At 49.5% G+C, this 17,732-nt stretch overlaps 9 protein-coding genes across 9 annotated transcripts; 6 read left to right on the top strand and 3 right to left on the bottom strand.

The window, feature by feature from the left end:
* Nucleotides 1–270: 270 nt before the first annotated feature.
* Nucleotides 271–2,597, bottom strand: N7532_006665 (putative protein kinase; the record flags this gene model as incomplete). The annotated part of the gene is made up of 3 exons (XM_056619159.1): nt 271–442; nt 507–2,382; nt 2,447–2,597. 3 exons carry the CDS (start codon nt 2,595–2,597, stop codon nt 271–273), a joined length of 2,199 nt encoding a protein of 732 aa, XP_056475318.1.
* A 278-nt stretch (nt 2,598–2,875) lies between these two features.
* On the top strand, nt 2,876–3,556 carry N7532_006666 (uncharacterized protein; the record flags this gene model as incomplete). Its single annotated transcript, XM_056619160.1, has 2 exons — nt 2,876–3,013; nt 3,071–3,556. 2 exons carry the CDS (start codon nt 2,876–2,878, stop codon nt 3,554–3,556), a joined length of 624 nt encoding a protein of 207 aa, XP_056475319.1.
* A 755-nt stretch (nt 3,557–4,311) lies between these two features.
* Nucleotides 4,312–4,638, top strand: N7532_006667 (uncharacterized protein; the record flags this gene model as incomplete). Its single annotated transcript, XM_056619161.1, has 1 exon — nt 4,312–4,638. The coding sequence occupies one exon, from the start codon at nt 4,312–4,314 to the stop codon at nt 4,636–4,638; it is 327 nt and encodes a 108-aa protein (XP_056475320.1).
* A 1,075-nt stretch (nt 4,639–5,713) lies between these two features.
* N7532_006668 (zinc-binding alcohol dehydrogenase family protein) lies at nt 5,714–7,036 on the top strand (the record flags this gene model as incomplete). Its single annotated transcript, XM_056619162.1, has 5 exons — nt 5,714–5,829; nt 5,880–5,947; nt 6,003–6,307; nt 6,393–6,589; nt 6,655–7,036. 5 exons carry the CDS (start codon nt 5,714–5,716, stop codon nt 7,034–7,036), a joined length of 1,068 nt encoding a protein of 355 aa, XP_056475321.1.
* Nucleotides 7,037–7,898: 862 nt separating this feature from the next.
* N7532_006669 (alpha/beta hydrolase) lies at nt 7,899–8,881 on the top strand (the record flags this gene model as incomplete). The annotated part of the gene is made up of 2 exons (XM_056619163.1): nt 7,899–8,009; nt 8,087–8,881. The coding sequence occupies 2 exons, from the start codon at nt 7,899–7,901 to the stop codon at nt 8,879–8,881; spliced, it is 906 nt and encodes a 301-aa protein (XP_056475322.1).
* A 486-nt stretch (nt 8,882–9,367) lies between these two features.
* N7532_006670 (MBL fold metallo-hydrolase) lies at nt 9,368–10,207 on the bottom strand (the record flags this gene model as incomplete). Its single annotated transcript, XM_056619164.1, has 1 exon — nt 9,368–10,207. The coding sequence occupies one exon, from the start codon at nt 10,205–10,207 to the stop codon at nt 9,368–9,370; it is 840 nt and encodes a 279-aa protein (XP_056475323.1).
* Nucleotides 10,208–10,671: 464 nt separating this feature from the next.
* N7532_006671 (uncharacterized protein) lies at nt 10,672–11,202 on the top strand (the record flags this gene model as incomplete). Its single annotated transcript, XM_056619165.1, has 1 exon — nt 10,672–11,202. One exon carries the CDS (start codon nt 10,672–10,674, stop codon nt 11,200–11,202), a length of 531 nt encoding a protein of 176 aa, XP_056475324.1.
* A 1,523-nt stretch (nt 11,203–12,725) lies between these two features.
* On the bottom strand, nt 12,726–13,991 carry N7532_006672 (uncharacterized protein; the record flags this gene model as incomplete). The annotated part of the gene is made up of 3 exons (XM_056619166.1): nt 12,726–13,222; nt 13,296–13,820; nt 13,859–13,991. 3 exons carry the CDS (start codon nt 13,989–13,991, stop codon nt 12,726–12,728), a joined length of 1,155 nt encoding a protein of 384 aa, XP_056475325.1.
* Nucleotides 13,992–15,401: 1,410 nt separating this feature from the next.
* Nucleotides 15,402–16,454, top strand: N7532_006673 (common central of tyrosinase domain-containing protein; the record flags this gene model as incomplete). Its single annotated transcript, XM_056619167.1, has 1 exon — nt 15,402–16,454. One exon carries the CDS (start codon nt 15,402–15,404, stop codon nt 16,452–16,454), a length of 1,053 nt encoding a protein of 350 aa, XP_056475326.1.
* Nucleotides 16,455–17,732: the final 1,278 nt, after the last annotated feature.

A 17,732-nucleotide genomic window follows, 5' to 3' on the forward strand; every position in this document is an offset into this window, starting at 1 on the left:
GGAATCATCACAGATTGCGTTGTCCGAATAGGCAAGGCCTGCAAAAACAACAGCGCCAAGATCTTGGAGGCCCGAAAGGGCAAGATCATATGATGTAAAAAGGTGCGTGGAGAAGGGCCTGTGGCTCTACAGATCCACGAAGACACGGTGAGATGTGGGTGCGGGCATACGAAATTTATAGAGAAAGCTAGGAACTTCTACAAGGTAAAAGTACCAACTAGCGTAGCATAAATGTCTTTGTATTTAATCGGTGCTCTTATCTGGCCCACGCTATTGCTGCTCTTGTCGGATGCGCTTCGCGTCTCGATCAAGCGGTGGCGCAGAGGCCTCTGCCTTGCGCTTTTCCCGTTCCTTCTGGCTCTGATGCTCGGCCGCACGCCGGGCTTCCTTCCGAAGCGCTTTGGATTCGAATTCATGCCAGTCCCCTTTAATGTGCTCCAGCCTGGAAGCAGTTAGTAAACCTGCCTGGACGAGATGAAGGGCGGGTCGGAGGTCTTATAACTTACTCTAGTGCTTGCTGCGGAGCTGGTTCTTCGGATGTGAAGTATGGGTGTTTCAGCACTTCCTCCGCGCTCGGCCGCTTGGCAGGATCGTAACGGAAAATTTGGGACATGAGGTCCAATGCGGCCGGTGATAGTACATCACGATATGTATCCTCAAATACTCGACTCCTCCGTTCAGTAGGTCGCATCAACTGAAACCAGGGCATCTCCACCAAATCAGGCCAGTCGTTCCGAGTTGGTGTACCCAGGCTATTGTAGAGCTTGTCTAACTGGCTGATTTCACCTCCCTCGCCCGGAAAGGCGGCTTTCTTCGTGAACATTTCAATGAAAACGCACGCGGCGCTCCATACATCCACCGCGGGGCCATATTGCGTCTCGCCAAGCAGCAGCTCCGGGGGCCGGTACCAGATGGTGATCACACGATTTGTATAATCCAGAGGTCGACTCTTGGAAAAGAACCGGGCCAATCCGAAATCCGCATACTTCAGTAGCCCCTGGTTGCTGATCAAGATATTGGCAGCTTTGATGTCACGGTGAAGGACACCTCGGTGATGGAGGTAGTCCAACCCTTCAAACAGCTGCTTTGCCAGGTCCTTCTTGTGGGCTAGGGAGAGGGAGAAAGTCGGATGGTTGATCAGGCCGGTCAGATCGTGCGAAAGATACTCAAAGACCATGAAACATTCGTTCCGTTCAACCATGACCTCTAGCAGGCTGACGACATTGTGGTTGCGAAGGTGCTGGAGGAGTTTGACCTCGCGCACGGCTGTGATAGGAAAACCGTCTTTTTCGCCTTCCATTCGGATCTTCTTGAGTGCAACTTGGCGCTGAGTGTAAACATGGATTCCTTTGAAGACTTTTCCGTAAGTACCCGCGCCGATGACGGATTCGTTGCCGGGCTTGCGGTAATATACGGAGTTGGTTTTGGCAAACTCCTCCGAAAGCGTCGGGCGTTGCTTAAGGCGTGTGAGGATTCTTGTTTGTTTTGGTGGGGGTTCTCTCAACGGCTCTGGAGCCCTCAACGGCTCTGGGGACATGTGTCTATGGCGATCTTGTCGGAAGTCTGGACGACGATCACCCCGCCCACCTCGGTCACGGCGCTGGCCAAAACGACTATCATCTTTTCGCTCACGCGACTCCCTGATACTTCGCGTGTCTCGAGCATCGCGGAAATCACGACGATTCCAATCGCGATCCCGGTCTCTATCCCGATCCCGTCGGTCTCGATCACGACGGTCGAATCGTGAATCAGGCTTGAACTTGGGCAATGGCCCATTCGTTAGACGGTTGCGAGGTGATCGGGGTTGGGCGGGGGGAGCTCGAGGCGGCGGTTCATGGACTTGCATTCGTTCCTCAAGGTCAGGCACGGGTTTCGGAGCTGGTGTTGGTGTGGTCTTCGCCTTTTTGAAGGTGAAGCTAAACTTCCCGCCTTTATCTGCAGGTGTTGAGGGCTGCGTTTCGCGGGCAGGCGGAAGTATATCCTGAGCACCAGCATCTCCATTCGTAACCTGAGACTTGTCATTCCCTCTCGAAATGCCCCTGGATGCAGGTGCAGCGTGGTCCTGATCTTCTATCGTCCTCGGGGATTGAGGATCAGTGGTAGACGAGGGTTTGGTTGAGAGCGCTTGAGAGTCGTGGCCATGTATGCCGCGAGGACTAAATTGTCCATCACGACCATGGAACCCAGATGTGGTCCATTGTAGGCTGTTGAGATCGCCTCTGGAGCTGCGATGTGAAGGAGGGCCGTTGTTGCGCGGCCCGGAGTCAGAAAGTCGACGATCTGGTCCTTGGTTTGCATGATTTCCTCGAGAACTGGAGTGGCTGTCGCGATATGATGGTCCGCCAGAGGGGCTCTGAGGATGATTTGGGGGGTTCACGTCCACTACGTGAATTATATGACTGCCCCGAGTGTCCATTTTGCGAAAAATGAGGCTGCCCACTCGTACCTCGTCCACTGCGATATGGGGAGCTAGGCTGAGGCGAGCCGTGACGAGAATTTGTCGGTGACGTGAACTGTGGTGATCGTCGGCGCTGTTTTTGCACGTCCGATGATCGCATCCCATGCATGCTCGCAGAGTCACCACCGGCGTCGTTCATCTTGCGAGATTCACGGGTTGAAGTAGGACGTGTAGAAGATGGAGATCGTGTCGAGTCCCTGAGAGCGAATTGAGTAGGTCGACTTGAGCTCATTTGCTCATTGCGAGGTGAACCCCGCGTATGAGACGATTGTCCATGACCCCGTGATGACACAGATCGAGCCGACTCCCGGGACAGAGATCGAGTCCGCCGTCGATAATCACGATCACTGTAATCATCACTAGGCGATCGAGTGCGTTGGTCCGGTGATGGATGGAAGCCCCTGTCTCGAACAGGCGATGGTGAGTATCCTCGTCGTGGAATATCAGAGCGACGGCGGTCTTTTCCTCGGCGGTCCCGGGCTCGACGTGGAGGAGCGCCACGCCCTTGAAACCGGCCACGACCTCGAAAAGGGCTCCTATCACGTCTATCGCCGGGTTTACTAAAGGAAGGTCGGCGACTTGAAAAGGATCCACGGCGACTACCGGGGGAAGGACTGCGAGTCCGCTTGCGTTTCGGGGGTGGTCCAAGCGGGGACTCTTCTCGTCGGGGGCCCGCGTTGCCTCTTTCTAGTGAGCCGGAGGGGTGAGCATTCCAATCGGCGGATGGTGGAGGGCGTGAGTAATTCGGTCGTCGGGATTCGTGATATCCAGAAGGGTTGTCTCGCGAGCCATGCGGAGGCGATCGTTCTGGGGCAAAAGCACCCGAGTCGTGAGATGAGTCCAGTCCGAAGCGAGACGCGCGTGAAGGCGAACGTCCAGGATAGTCATAATGACGATCGCTACCACGAGGATGACGGCCCCTGTCCCTGTATCGACCACGACCTCGATTCTGATGAGACCCTCGACCTCTCCGCCGGTCCCTGTCACGGGGATCGCGATCGGTGTCGGCACTCCACTGGTCTCTTAACACCGGACTCCTGCGGGACCCAGCCATGGCGACGTCGCCAGCATCTGGCGTTCGACGGGGGGAAAAGATAAGGCGGCGGCAGCACGTGGGGAGTTGATGAATAGGAGTCAGGTAGGTCGACTTGAACGAACTTGAGCGCAGTAGGTGGACCCGATTCGAGGTGTCCGCGGTTCGACTTGAGAGAACTGGGCGGGTCGGGGTAGCTGTTTTTCCGAGCACTGTCGAGGGTGTGAGTTTTTGACTTGCACGAGATTTCACGCGGAGAATCGAGGGAGGGAAAAAGAGAACGCACCCTTTCAAGATTAAAAAAAAGCTGAACGGGTTTACTTATAGCCCAGCTCGGCCCAGAAAGTGAATGGGTGCCAGGGAATTTAGGGCTGTTCCGAAAGGTGGCGACCAGGGCGCGTGCGGCGCGATGCGGCTCTACAACACAACTCCGAAGCGATGGCATTCACCTGGCACTCCAGAGGTTCCGGTGGGGCCCAGTTCGGCTTCTCGAAAGCAAGTTGCGCAATTTGCAAGTCTGGCGATTGCCAGTGGCGTCTCCTGTGAATGCACCCTGGTGGCCTCTTGGCTCATGAGTTAGTTCTGCAGAGCAAACCTCTGGTCATCCCTGTAGCCTTCGAGCCGGTTAATGGGCTGCTTGGTTTCTTTCTTCTTTCTTCCTTTTTGGGTGCCACGAACGCCTCTGTTCAAAAGAATCCGGGGTTCATGGGACCATCTCCCAGGATGATCTATCTACGTTTGAGAATGAAAGGCCAAGGCTGCAATTCTGTTCCAGACATGACCCGGGCTCCCTGACATCTGCAAGAATCCGGGACAGATCATGCCCCGCACGCCGATGCCGATCACGACGACCTCTGTGCTCGGCGTATTGCTAATGGAAGCCCAGAGCAACGAGGAAACATTTCCTGCAGTGTCGGTAGACTGGCAAATCCCCCCATCGGAAGTTCCCGCCCAGGTTCACTGGCTGGTGCGTAGCTTTCGTGTTGGAATCCTTGTCAAAGCTGACGTCCCGCTTCCTCGGCCTCCTCAGCCATCGGTGACACGGGACGATAGTCTGACTGCAATGCAGACCTGGTCCCAGTTTTTACAGCAAAAAGACATGCGCCATGTCAATCCGAAGAACAGATACCGAACCACGGCTAAATAAGAGGGGTAGAACGGTGATAACCCCGTCGCTTCGCACACTTCCTCTGTTTTGGAGACCAAATGTAGGCGGATTCCATCCAAGCCCATTCACTGTCAACTTCTTGGGAGGGAGGGGGAGGCCGGTCATTCGTAGGATATCATGAAATCAAGGCTCTTGCGCACCATATGTGAACAGTGCAGCAGTCGCCAAGGTCAAGCACAACGATTATGAGAACCAACGTTCCCTGGGCATGTCAAATCTGATATCCGGCGGTTTTGTAGTATGGCAAGGTTGGAATCTTCATTTTGCAGCCTTGATGCCAGTGAGTGTCTATTCAGCCCCGCGTTCCGGTCGAGTAGTCTCTCAAATGGAAGGAAGCCCCACGTGTCCCAGCAGAACTATTTGTCGAGTATTCAAATATCACAGAGTGGCATGCTGAATGGCGAAATTGGTGGAGATGCGGCTCCATTAAGACCTGGAGGTCGGCCTGCGACCGGGTGAGCTGAGCTGTGACAGAATGACCCGAACGCTGTCATCCATATGTAGAAATCAAAGAAACAATAGCAGAAAAGAGATTGTAAGTGCAGAGCACGACATGGTGATGAGGCCATCCAGCGACCCGGGGGCAGTACGACAGTTCCAGCCCATCGACGTTGATGGAGGAGTTCGTGGTGTTGATGTCACGTCAGGCTGAGTTCGGGAGTCGGAAGGAGTGTGTCACGTGATAATATACCCCACTTATAGTTAAAAGCCAATCATCATCCAGTATACCCGAGTCGCATACTACTACATAGTGAGAGCAGGTTAAAAGCCGGGGAAAGCCATATTCCATGGAATTAGACTTTATCATAACGTTCGAAGGATGGAAGTGTTATTGTCATTAAAGTGGCGGCCCGATGTTTCAGGGTGCCGAGATCGGCGTTCGGGGATTACCGCTCCGAAGTAAGAAGAATAATCATAAATGCAGCAGGATATCATAATCATATTTCACAAAACCTCGGTTTGAGAGTACAGGATTTTGCTTTTTTGAAATATAAAATAGGAATTAAACTCCCTGCCTAGGATCCTTGTGAGAAAGCGTCTAACCGTTGTCACGATGGAAACAAAAACAATGAAAGCAATTGGAGTTGCCAAGTATGGTGCAGTCGACAACTTCGAGTCTCGCAACGTTCCGCGACCGGAGAGCCCTACAGGAATGGACATTCTTATTCAGTGAGTATTCGCAGATAATATACTGCCACATTAATTCTGACGTCACTTAGAGTCAAGGCCTGTTCTGTGAATCCTATCGACACGAAAGTTCGCAAAGGGACTTATGATGACGCTCCAGGTAATGATACTGCTACTTTTTGATTTTGAGAGACTTTCGTGCTTATCAAATAAAGACTACTACAAGTTTGTGCCCAAGGATTTCCATATCATTGGGTTTGACGGTGCCGGAACCGTTTTAGAGGTCGGGCCTGAGTGCACAAATTTACAACCAGGCGATGATGTCTTCTACGTGAGCTCCACTACTCGCCAGGGCAGTGCTGCAGAGTACCTCCTAGTTGATGAGCGTCTCTGTGCCGAGAAGCCGAAGTCGCTTGACTTCGTGGAAGCCGCTAGTATGGGCCTGACCTTCGGTACAGCATACCAGTCTCTTGTTGACAGGCTGGAGATTAAGCAGAACGAAAACGTTGGTATTCTGATTGTGAGTTTCACTAATGCATTGAGCCTACGTTATAATGGCTATTGCTACCTTGGTTGCATTTTGAACACACATCTGACCGTTCTAGATCAATGGCGGAGGTGGAGTTGGAAGTGCTGCCATCCAAATCGCCAGGAAAGTTTTGCAACTTCCCGTGGTGATTGCAACTGCATCCCGACCTGAGACCATGGAGTCATGCAGGAAAATGGGTGCCACCCATGTTGTGAATCATAGGGTGGATCTCGAGTCCCAAATCAAAGCCTTGAACCTGGATGTCCCAATAAGGTCCGCTCCGCCCTCTCTTACTGTCGTGTTCTTTGCATCTCAAAAACTGACACTAGTACTTCCAGGTACGTCTACGTGGTCGCAAGGACGGAGCAATATATCCACCCCCTAGGAAAAATCTGTGCACCCTTCGCCAAAGTTTGCTCAATCGTGCAAGCCAAGTTCGATCTCTATGGGACCGACTTTATGTCAAAGTCGATGACCTTCTCTTGGGACTGGCTAGGCTCGTCAGCTTATCATCGTACCAATCTGGAGAATTATGGCAGAATCTTTGGGGTCTTGGCCCGTTACATAGACGAGGGCAAATTGGTACCAAACCTCAACAAACGTCTTAAGTTGAATCTTGCTGGACTGAAGGAAGCTCATCGGCTAATTGAGTCTGCAACCACTGTGGGAAAACTTGCTCTAGGGGTAGAAGAGCCAGGCGAAGGGGCTCCATTTTCTTGAGGCTGGATTGCTCCGTTGAACAAGGCTTCGAATGATGGCGCATTCGGATACTTGCGAACTTCCCCCGAGAACCGAATTGCATGCTTCTTGATTGCTTATACAAGCTGCTTTACTTACAAACTCTCTCGATTAACCTGAATGGACTGTATATGAAACGGTGATTAACCACGTTGCCGCTCTTTGTTTCTGGTAAATACATATATGAAAGACAAATGAAAGGACGCAAGGGAACCCCCCCCCCCCAAACACCCCTTGTTATTACTAAGGCAGAGTATGCAGTATGAAGTCAACACATAGACGAAACGATGCTTTTCTGTATCGCTTACTGCAAAATTTTAGTAGTCTATTAATTCCTTCTATCGCTTCGTGATGCGTAAGTTATATTGAGCGATTGGAGAGCCATATTCGTAGATTCCTACCAATATAGTTTAGCCAACTTTGATTCTGTATTAGTCAGTCAATAAATTGAATATGATTGGCTACACGTAAACCAATCAAAATGAAGAACGCAGACACGATCGCCGTTTCGGCATAATAAAAAGCTTGATATGTCTTGGCTGATGATTTGAGCAACCTCGGTCGTGGATTACTAGGGACACAACAGCGTTTAACTAGTTAACTAGGTTAACTTGCGTGATGCAGGTATTACATAATTTGCTGTGCGGCTCGGTCGGCTAGAGCAATAACCGAAAGCTCAAGGAGGTTCGATGATTTTCTGGATTACTCGTCTTTTGTAAAACCGAGGCTCGCAAAAGAGCAGGAAGACAGTAATATAATATTGCCTCTGCTAATTTGTTTGTCGTTCTCAAACAGCCAACTCGGCAATCTTCAATTTCGGCTTACAATCAATATCTCTGCGATAATGGTCCTCGCTCGTGAAACCATTGAGTTCAACGCATGCGATGGCACTATGCTCCGGGGATGGTTCTATCCCCAAGTTGAGAAATCGGCATGTGTGATCATGACCCATGGGGTGCGTACACCTTGACATATTAAGATATTGGATTTTCCTATGAAATTGGCTGATACTCGTCCGTTTATTACAACTAGCTGGGTGGTGTCCGCCACTATTGGCTCCCGAATTTCGCGGATCGATTCCAGCAAGCGGGGTACAATGTACTCCTCTATGATAATCGGAACTGGGGTGATAGTGAGGGATTACCGCGGCAAGAGTCAAACCCGACCCTTCAACAAGCCGATTACTACGATGCGTTCAATTTCGCAACATCATTCCCTAGTGTGGATGATACTCGCATAGTATATTGGGGCACGAGTTTCTCCGGAGGAAATGTTCTATACGCAGCCGCTGTGGACAAACGGATCAAGGCTGCTATCGTACAGTGCCCTGCAGTTTCTGGAGAGACGCGATCCTTGGCCTTCAAAGACCGGATCCCTGGCATTCTGAAAGAGCGTGCTCGTATCACTGCAGGATCAGAACCAGAAAGGGTTCCGCTTATTGCGGAAAATCTGGAAGCAGCGCAGTCAGGGACCACTACTGCCATGTTTCCCGGAGTTCATGCTTACGAGCAGGTGCGCGGCTCGTACGATTGCGGTGCTCGTTGGGAGAATTTTGTTACAATTCAGACACAGCTCAATATGCTTGCGTTTGAAGGACAGGGTATGGTGCATCGTATCTCGCCGACACCGCTGTTGATGGTTGTTCCCGGGAATGATATCCTTGTCACCACGGCATCTCAGATGGCGACCTACGAAAAGGCAAGAGAGCCAAAGCAGCTTTTGTATATTGATGGCGCAGGTCATTTTGATATCTATACCGGGGATTGGTTTGAACAGAACATTCAAGGACAGATTGACTTCTTAGGGAAATGGCTTGGCTCTTCTTGAGACGCGACACGCGCAACGCATGCGGATCAAGTTCTCCAACGTTTCATTCGCAGAATGAAATTTGATTCAATTGGACATTTCTTTTGTTGCATATATAAACTTTCTCCACGCCACCAATAATAGAGTGCAGTCCTCTTGATATGTCTTAGTGCATTTATAAGTTGAGACGTCATTGACAAGAAACCAGCCACAACACAACTATTAATGATTGAGGCTTGAAATTACTTTTGACGGCTCGAGATACGCAAATTTCGAGTCTATATCATAATAAGAAGTCTGTAAGATCGATCTCTGCCACTGAGAAGTATACCTACGTATATACCTATTGGTAACAGCAGAGTGCATTATTGGTACAAATTTCTTAAGAAGATATCCTCTCATAATAAAATGACAAGGAATGTGCTCTTAGTTATCCCAAGCTAATACCGAATCACGGTGCACTAATTCAACCCTTGGTTACTCGGTCAACATGGGGAACACATAGAATCATTTTTTCACGAGCGTTGCACCTCCCCATAGCGAGCCGATATTCAGTCGAGTGGGGTGCAATTCCATCATCTGGGAGTATAATTCCTCCGGAGTGGATGTTTGCCCATCCAGTCGCGCGAAGTCATCCAAATAATCCTTGGTCGCTTTGACGGCATTGGGGGAGAATCCCTTAGATGGATCACTATGACCGCCAACGACAATTCTCGGTTTAAGGGTCGCAATCTTACTGAGCGCTTCCACCCATCTCGATCTGGCCTCTTGGGATTTCGACTCGCCAAGGTATGGGTGGGTGTTGTTGTAGACTGCGTCGCCCGCAACAACCAAGCCGATTGCAGGCACCCAGAGAGCCGTTGTATCATCTGTGTCTGTATGGCCCAGTCTGACCACTTCCAATCGCTCGTTTTCCAACATGAAGTGGTCTTGCTCCAGGGGGGTGGCCATCACGAGCTTTTCTGGGATCTGACCAGGGAAAAGATCTCTCCAAAAGGCGTCCATCCCTTCGGGAGATATGGCTTCAGCCATATGAGAGACAGTCTCCGGCGTAGCCACTACTTTTGCCTCTGGAAATTTCTCGAGGAGGGCACCGGTACCATAAAAATGATCGGCATGGGCATGAGAGACATAGATCGTCGTGAGGTTTTTCCCAGTGGCTACTACCCAGTCTACCAAATCTTTGGCAGCAGCCATAGTTAACTGCGTATCGACCAGCACTGCATCTTTTTGGCCGAATATCAATGTCGAAGTGGTCGGCACCCACTTGAGATGATCGTGACCGGCTGGGGTGGACCGATTCACGCCGGAACGTCTGCTGGTGAATACTTTGTAGTCGAGACCCATATTGTAGAGAATTGGGGTTGAATCGACTTTCATTAATGAAGAGGAATTTGACACACATAAATTGCAAAATTGTTCTTAGGTCTATATATAAATGCTGGGTATAGTTCAATAGAACTGTCACCCAGATGTCGGTGAACTAAGGTGGCGAGCGATTACTGATCATTTTGACCTCGGGAACCCGAGAGTAGCGATCTTGACCCACAGTACTTTATAGTTTCTGCGGTCGTCGGAAATTGAAATGTCGGCTTTTTAGTACATTTCCATGGATTACGAAGATGTGAAACGACTTGCGCCTCGGTAATATTATAATCAAGAAATCGCAGAACAGACCCTTCGGCTCCCGGAGGTGGCGTCAGCATAACTAAGTATAAGATGCTAGCGAATATCAAGACATTAATTCAGATCAAACAAGAGAGTTCTCGTCCTATTCCGTGTCTCCTTTCGTTGACTTTTGTTCTCCAATCATGCCTGAGTTGGTAAGCTGTGTTTTCGCTCCTACCTGGGATACGTCCGGACCAGAGACTCCAGCTCAACAATTTTTTAAAAAATATGTTGATACAGTTGATTCTTATGGCTTCAACCACGGATCTGGCTTGCGGTTCTATTCCAAAAACGTCATTTTCCACAACCAGAACAACGCCCAGTACAATGGTGGAGACGAGATGTGGGCGTGGATGAAGCGTCTTTTCGGACAGTTTGAACGACTGCGACACGACTTCCACAGCCTCTGGGAAGTCAAAAATGATGATGATACAACCACCATCATGACTCAGTGGACCCGCAATATCTGGCTTCCTGGAAACAACACCGAAGAGCCGACTGTCAGCGTCCCACTCAGCTGGATATCTATTATCGGCCCTGCTGACCTCGCCGATGCTGTGGACGGATTGAATTTCAGGGAGGTCTGGCTGTACTGGGATACAGCTCTGCTCGCGAAGCATCTCCCCACGGAGGCTGTTGTTTTCCAAACACAGAATGTCCTACGCCAGGCATAAACAACGACTAGTGAGTAGATCGGGTGACTAGAGCGTCACAACTGAGTAGCTAACGCATTGCGAAGGCATAAAGTACCCTTCTCCAAATGCGAGGCTCGGATTATGGGATCATCAGCCCTATTTGGTGGGATGAAAGAAGTGATTCTCTGGTGAAGGACATGTGAGGAAGTAGAGTGAGAAGGCAGCTCAGTGATCTACGTGTACAGCAGTAGCTAGGTGTTTCTCAGACTTTGAATGTATATATTGGAAATACGCAGGCAATGGCGATAGCTTGACCCAGGACAGCAATACAGCAAGTTTCAAGTCTGAAATACTTAATTAACATACTAATTGCCCCTGAAGATAGCAAGCCATTCAACAGACTTTTTTTCTCACCGCAAATGATGAAAGGCCGCCTCAGAATAGGGCCTTGCTCGATGGAGTTGCGAACGCAGTTGAGGGTGTTCATGATGCAACAAAAAAAATGACCTGCATATTCTTATAGGCGAGCATTTCAAAACAACGATTCACGTTCGGAAAGAATCACGATCTCATTGAATTGGTGCGAGAACCTTTAAATTACTAGTTCATTCTGTTCACTTTCTGATAAACTGGGATTTAATTCTGCCACACAAGCTCGACGTAAATTTAACAGACAGTAAACATGACCTTCGAGGTATTGGGGGCTAATGATGGAGATTGTGGAGGTGGCTTTCACGATTGGGATACCACGGGTGGATGAGCAACCGGCCGAGGGGAAGTTGATGATAGCCAAGAGAAGAGTTAACAGTGGGACAGGTCGAGAGATGAGCATGGCACAAGGCATACGACAGGGAAGACTCTGACGTTGAAGCCGTCCCTGGAAATGCAGTACGTCTGGGTCAGAAATGTGGAGTCAAGATGCGGAGGTTGGAAACCAGATAGTGGCGACCGTGAATCTATGTTCCGTGTCCGGGTCCGGATCAGTTCAGGCCACCAGAAAAGACGGGGCTGGGACGAAAGAGATAGTTAACTAATTAGGAATCAGTCCTTTTGTGTGTAGGGGCGCCAAAGTTGAATTAGCCAGATAATGCCGTGGAGAGTCCCAGCATTAGTTGTATCTTAACTGACAAATCCTGGTGGGAAACGGTCAGGGATAACAGCATCGGATTTTTTTTCTCTCATAGGCGTATATGTCTCCAGCTCGATCCAATTGATAGAGAATTCACTGTCGTTTCTTCTGCCGTGGACTTAGTTCGGCCCATCTTCCCTGTCAGCGTACCTTCTCAGAAGCAAAAGGGATGAAAAAGTAAGAGTGAAGCGTACTAAATGGCATCAAGACGAGATGATTACAGTACATTCAACTCCTCTTTCGAATATTGATAAAGCACCTAAAGCAATTCAGCTGTGTCACTGGGATAACCACTACCAGAGCTGCACAAATTTCGAACTTTGGCACGACCGCCCGACCTTGTCCACCACCCACAACATGTAATACCCAGGAGGAGCCAAGTTGCCATCTCGAGGAGCAATTGTCCTGAAATAATTACTTTTGTCTGAGCGACTCATGAGTGAGAGGCCGATGTAACGTTGATCGAAGTCAAAGGCATGGGTGCATGAACCATGCGGATTAGCGCAATCCGCTGAACTTCTGCAGCTGCAGAGACTTCCACTTCAAACTCTTCATTATATGTCACTTTAGCTGGGCAATTAAATATTTGAAGGCGTGTGCCGGTTGGATACGGAGGGTCATAGAGCTCAATTCGCTTGACACCGACTGTGTCTGGGTCGCCGGATTGCGCGTTAGCGTTCCCTCCAGACGTCAAAATCGAACCATTAGGAAGCAACAATGCCGCCGAGTGGTAGTTGCGACTTTGTGTTGGCATGCCAGTTTCCACAGTCCAGTTGCCTAATCCTGGCCTGTACTGACCAGCTACCCAGTCAATATCGGGATCGTAAATCTCAGCTGGTATGAGCTGGCCATTATCGGGTTCTTGAGACTCAACCCCCCCCCCCCCCCCAAATAAGGCAGACCTGTCCGGTGGGAAGTAATACAGCACAACTGTTAAAGCGATCAATGTTCTGGGTTGTTCGTATTGGTCTCCATGCGGGTTCAGGCGAATTAAGGTCCATACGCATTGCTTCCGCTCGCCCGCAGTGCATCACGCGCGGATGGTAATCATCTTCTGGTAGAAGAGGAAGTAACACACAAGGAAATCTCCAATTATCGTAACCAGTAGGTTCAGAGAATAAAGGACCAGTATAAGTTCCGTTCACGACATCGTAGAATGTGCTGAAGTGAGGCCCATCGGTACGATTGGGATTATCAGTATAGGTCTCCCATTCAGCTGGCATCGCTGTTGCGAAGAAAAGCCGTCCATCAGGAAGTTGAAAGGTGCGGGAAACGAATAAGGGTCGGACGATTGGGCTACCTTTGTCCGGCTGATGGATAGGAGAATCAATGGCAAGCTTCGGCATCAAATACCAGTTATTTGAGCTCGCATTGAAACGTTCCGGGTTGGCGTTACGATGCCGCGAGTCATCCTCCCTGACATGCCCAAAAAGCGTAAGAACATCACCATTTCCCAGTGTTAGTGCACCTGGGTACCAACGACCTCCACCGGATGCGCCATCCCCATATGGATCCGGTAGGAGCTGAGCTACTTCGTCCCATTTGTGCTCGAGTGGATTAAACAACCAGCAATGTCGGTGGCCTCCGAAGGCAAGAAGTTGTGGATGACCGGGGAGGTTAGGGTTAGGCCATTTGCTAGTTCCCCCAATGATAAGTAGCCGACCGTCTCCGATGAAAGCATGGCCAGCTCAGAAGACATCGCTGTCTGGGGAGGGAATGGAATTCCCAACCACCGAATGTGATTGTACATCGTAAATGCGTGTCTTACGGAAATTGCCATGGGGCTCCTGCTGTTCTACCCAATGTTCGTCTCCACCGAAGAGCAGGACCTCCCCATTACCGCCAGTCGGAAGGAGAGCGGCATGGATGGCTAGGATTTGGGAATCAACAACAACTGGATTAAAAAGGCATTACCACGTAAGTGTCTTTGCAGAGTTAAGATAATCATAAGAGCTGAGGAGTTTTCCAATCGCGCTCACTACACCAAGGTGCAGAGCATCTTAGAATAGCATAAGAACATAGAAAAGCTCAGGTAGTCACCTCACATGATAACGGCGACGTTCTGCAGTATTTCCCGAATCTCGAACATTCGCTTGTCCGTTTGCGGAGAGGCATTGTTGAAGGCTTGGCCCGTACCACGGAATTTCCATCACTCTCAAGACTGAAGTTAAGCGTCAGTGCAGCTCGGAAATATCATTGGACAAAGCTAACGCAATTCAAACAGCACCTCCACTGTCTAGAACAATTACAACGATTTACGGATATTTATATTTCAATTCTCTGATTATGATTCGACGGATTGAGATACAACGCGACAAGTAGACTTTTTGGCAAAACGACTAGAAGCCGGAATAGTTTTCCGGTGGCTCGGAACTCTCATTGGACTTTTTGGTTCAGCTGCTTGCAACTCGTTATGCGTCCCCTACCCCTACCCCAACCCCTACCCACTCTTGCCCGAATAAATCTTACATATGGACCAGCACATGAAAAGGAATAGAAAGCTGTTGGCTGCAATGATATGCTCTTCCAGGAAATTCGTGAACATGGATACAGCCACCTATCTGGGCTGTTTATCAAGTCGTGTTTCCTTATGCTCAGAATTGCCCGCTCATCACAGCCATCTAATTTAGTTGGTACTTTATCTGATCAGCTCGAACTCACGGCTGCCAAGCCGAGGTTCGTGACGTATGCCAAACCTAATGCTACATAGGCTTTTCGCCTCCTCCCAAGTCCAGAGCGATCTACTATAGATAGCAGGGTCCCGACTACTGTACCCTTCCGCAAATTACGGAAAGCGTCCATGATCATCCAAGGCCTTCCACGAAGCCTATCGGATCAAGCATTTTGGACTCCGTAAGTGGCATGAAATTGGATCTCGAACGATCGAAAAGTGAACTAGTAAATATGACGAAAAAGCAACGTCAGTATCATCTGTAAAGTCTTATGTTCTCGGTACAATTTGTAGCTTGATGAAAAAGTTTTCGTCCATAAAACAGCCCGCGATTACGGCCCAAGACTGAAAACGCAGCTGAATAATATATACATCGGACCTAGCACAAACCTCGTGCTCACATTTAAATAGCAAGCTTAATAACAGAGGGAAAGCAAGATGACCCTCGGTGACGGAATCAGACGAAACATTGCCCATGTTGATCCTTCCGAACGCGCCTTGCTGCGCGACGCCATCAAGCAGCTGAACCAGCAGTACTATCCTGGCTCTCCTAGCGAGATACCGCCGGGAGGCGTCAGCTTGTGGTTTAAACAGGACGAGATTCATCAAGCCACCCATGTCCATGGCGGTCCCGAGTTCCTCCCATGGCATCGCGAGTTGACAAATCACTTCGAGGCCCTCCTGCGCCAGATCAATCCCCAGCTGTCGCTTCACTACTGGGACTTCAAAGAAGATCCCCGCAGCATCCCTAACGGGAACTTGGGAGCAGGAAACACTGGTCCAGTCAACCTATTCGATGCCGACTTCATGGGGTCTCCACAGGGAGAGATTGGAGAACCTTGGCTTTCTGCAGGCTTCTATGATCCGCAAGCTGGCACACCTGGCCACCCAAGGGGCCGAGATGTCAGCTTAAATCCAGCCGATCCTCCGATGAGCGTCACTAGGCCTAATACCTACACGGGACCCCCACCGGTTCCTTTCATGACCGCAGCCGAGGAGAACCGTATCCTGGGTCTTCAGAACTTCGGCCCCGCGATTGCCCAGAACCATCAAAACGATACCAATTTCCAAGCCAACACCATGCCCAACTTTTTCCGAACAGCCTGGGAAAGCGTTCACTTCAAAGCACATATTTACTTTGCAAAGGTCGGCCCGCACTTTGCCTTCCGCGACCCGTTCGTCTTCTTGCTCCACTCGAACGTTGATCGGATCTTCGCCATGTGGCAGTGCGATCCGGCGCATCCAGAGCGGTTAGATCCTGCCAGCGTCTATGGAGCGGAGTCGAACATGGATGTAGACGTCTTAGCGTTTGGAGTGTCCTCGAAGCAGAACCTGACCAACCTGGTCGAGCCCTGGAGTACCGGCCACGGCCAATTTAGTGACACAGACTTACGCCCCTGGGAGCCGACCCACGAGAACCAGGGCTTTCCGCATGACTACCACCATGTTTCAGTCGTCGCCCCGCCGCGTTACGACAACGGTGCTCGGTAAGAAAAGGAGTGCAAAAATTAGTCCAAGTTTTATGTAGCTAAAACGTATGCAGTCAGAGTCAACTTATGTAACCAAATAACCGTTCTTACGAGTTATAGATGCATAGACTCGATGACATTGTCTCCTCTTTCGGCCTAGCTCGTGGGACTAGTTTGGCTGACAAACCTTTCGGACTTAGCGCTAGTTAACCTTGAGTTCTATGATCGCCCCTTAGGCTTCTATATTACACGAACAGGACTTAGAAAATCTTAATCTCTGCAGGCTTGTAGCTGATTTATGCTTAACAATAGTAGGTCTGTGGACTATGCGCTTAAAGGCTCTGTCGACCTGTTCTCCGCATCATCGATTACAAACTCAACCCGGTAGCTCACTAGTGAGTCGCCACCACCTACGACCCGTTACCCCCAAAACACTACATGAAATGCGACGTTTAACAACTGCATATCTCAACAACTATGGATTATCCGAGCTCATGGTTTTAAAGTATACTCTCTATAGTGGATCTAGCATATCTACAAAGTCCCGCCAATTATAGATTGGTTTGTGGCGCAAAAATATATATTTAGAGCTGATCAGTTTAAAGTTTTGAGTAATACCATCATAGAATATTTCCTAGGTCATCATGCCAAAGAATATGTTACGCTTGCTAACTGGTCACTGTGAGTAAGCGCGGAATAGGGGACAGTTTCCTCTAGTAATAGAGGATGTCCGATATAGAGGCGTTCCATTATTGGATATCCGCAAAAGCCGATGCTGTAGGTAGTTCGAAAGTGAGAGCCTCGGGTTTATGGGCACAACGCGTAGCAATCAGGAAATAGCGAGAACCCTAAATGTAGGGGTCAGGTCGGGGAGGTGTAAGAAGGTGTATTCTAGAACTAGCTATCCGGCCACCGTATACTGCCGGCTATGTGGCATAGTCTGGATGGCACCCATGTAGTAGGGGGAGGGGGTCTCCCCACTACACTAACTAGTTAAACTAGTTAACTAACTAGTATCTCCCGACTCTGGGGAATTTACTTATCTGCTTCATTCCGACAATTTCTCTACAGTTAACTTCCATTTTGGCACGTCCATCCTGCTTTGAAGATATAGTCTGTTTCACTCTGCGCTAGTTCTAACTTAGTGATCACTAGTCCACTTTTGGCCCAAATCAGTCTTCCACTTTCCTCTGTTCATATTATCTACCTATTGTTGAGAAAAAAGTTGTCCAATCTTCCATATCTCACGGAAATCTCTCAGTGCATTGCTGCAAATAACATACCGCCCTGCACCTGGCAT

The sequence above is a fragment of the Penicillium argentinense genome, assembly GCF_028826775.1.
Source record: "Penicillium argentinense strain IBT 30761 chromosome Unknown utg000005l_segment0_segment0, whole genome shotgun sequence".
NCBI lineage: Eukaryota > Fungi > Ascomycota > Eurotiomycetes > Eurotiales > Aspergillaceae > Penicillium > Penicillium argentinense.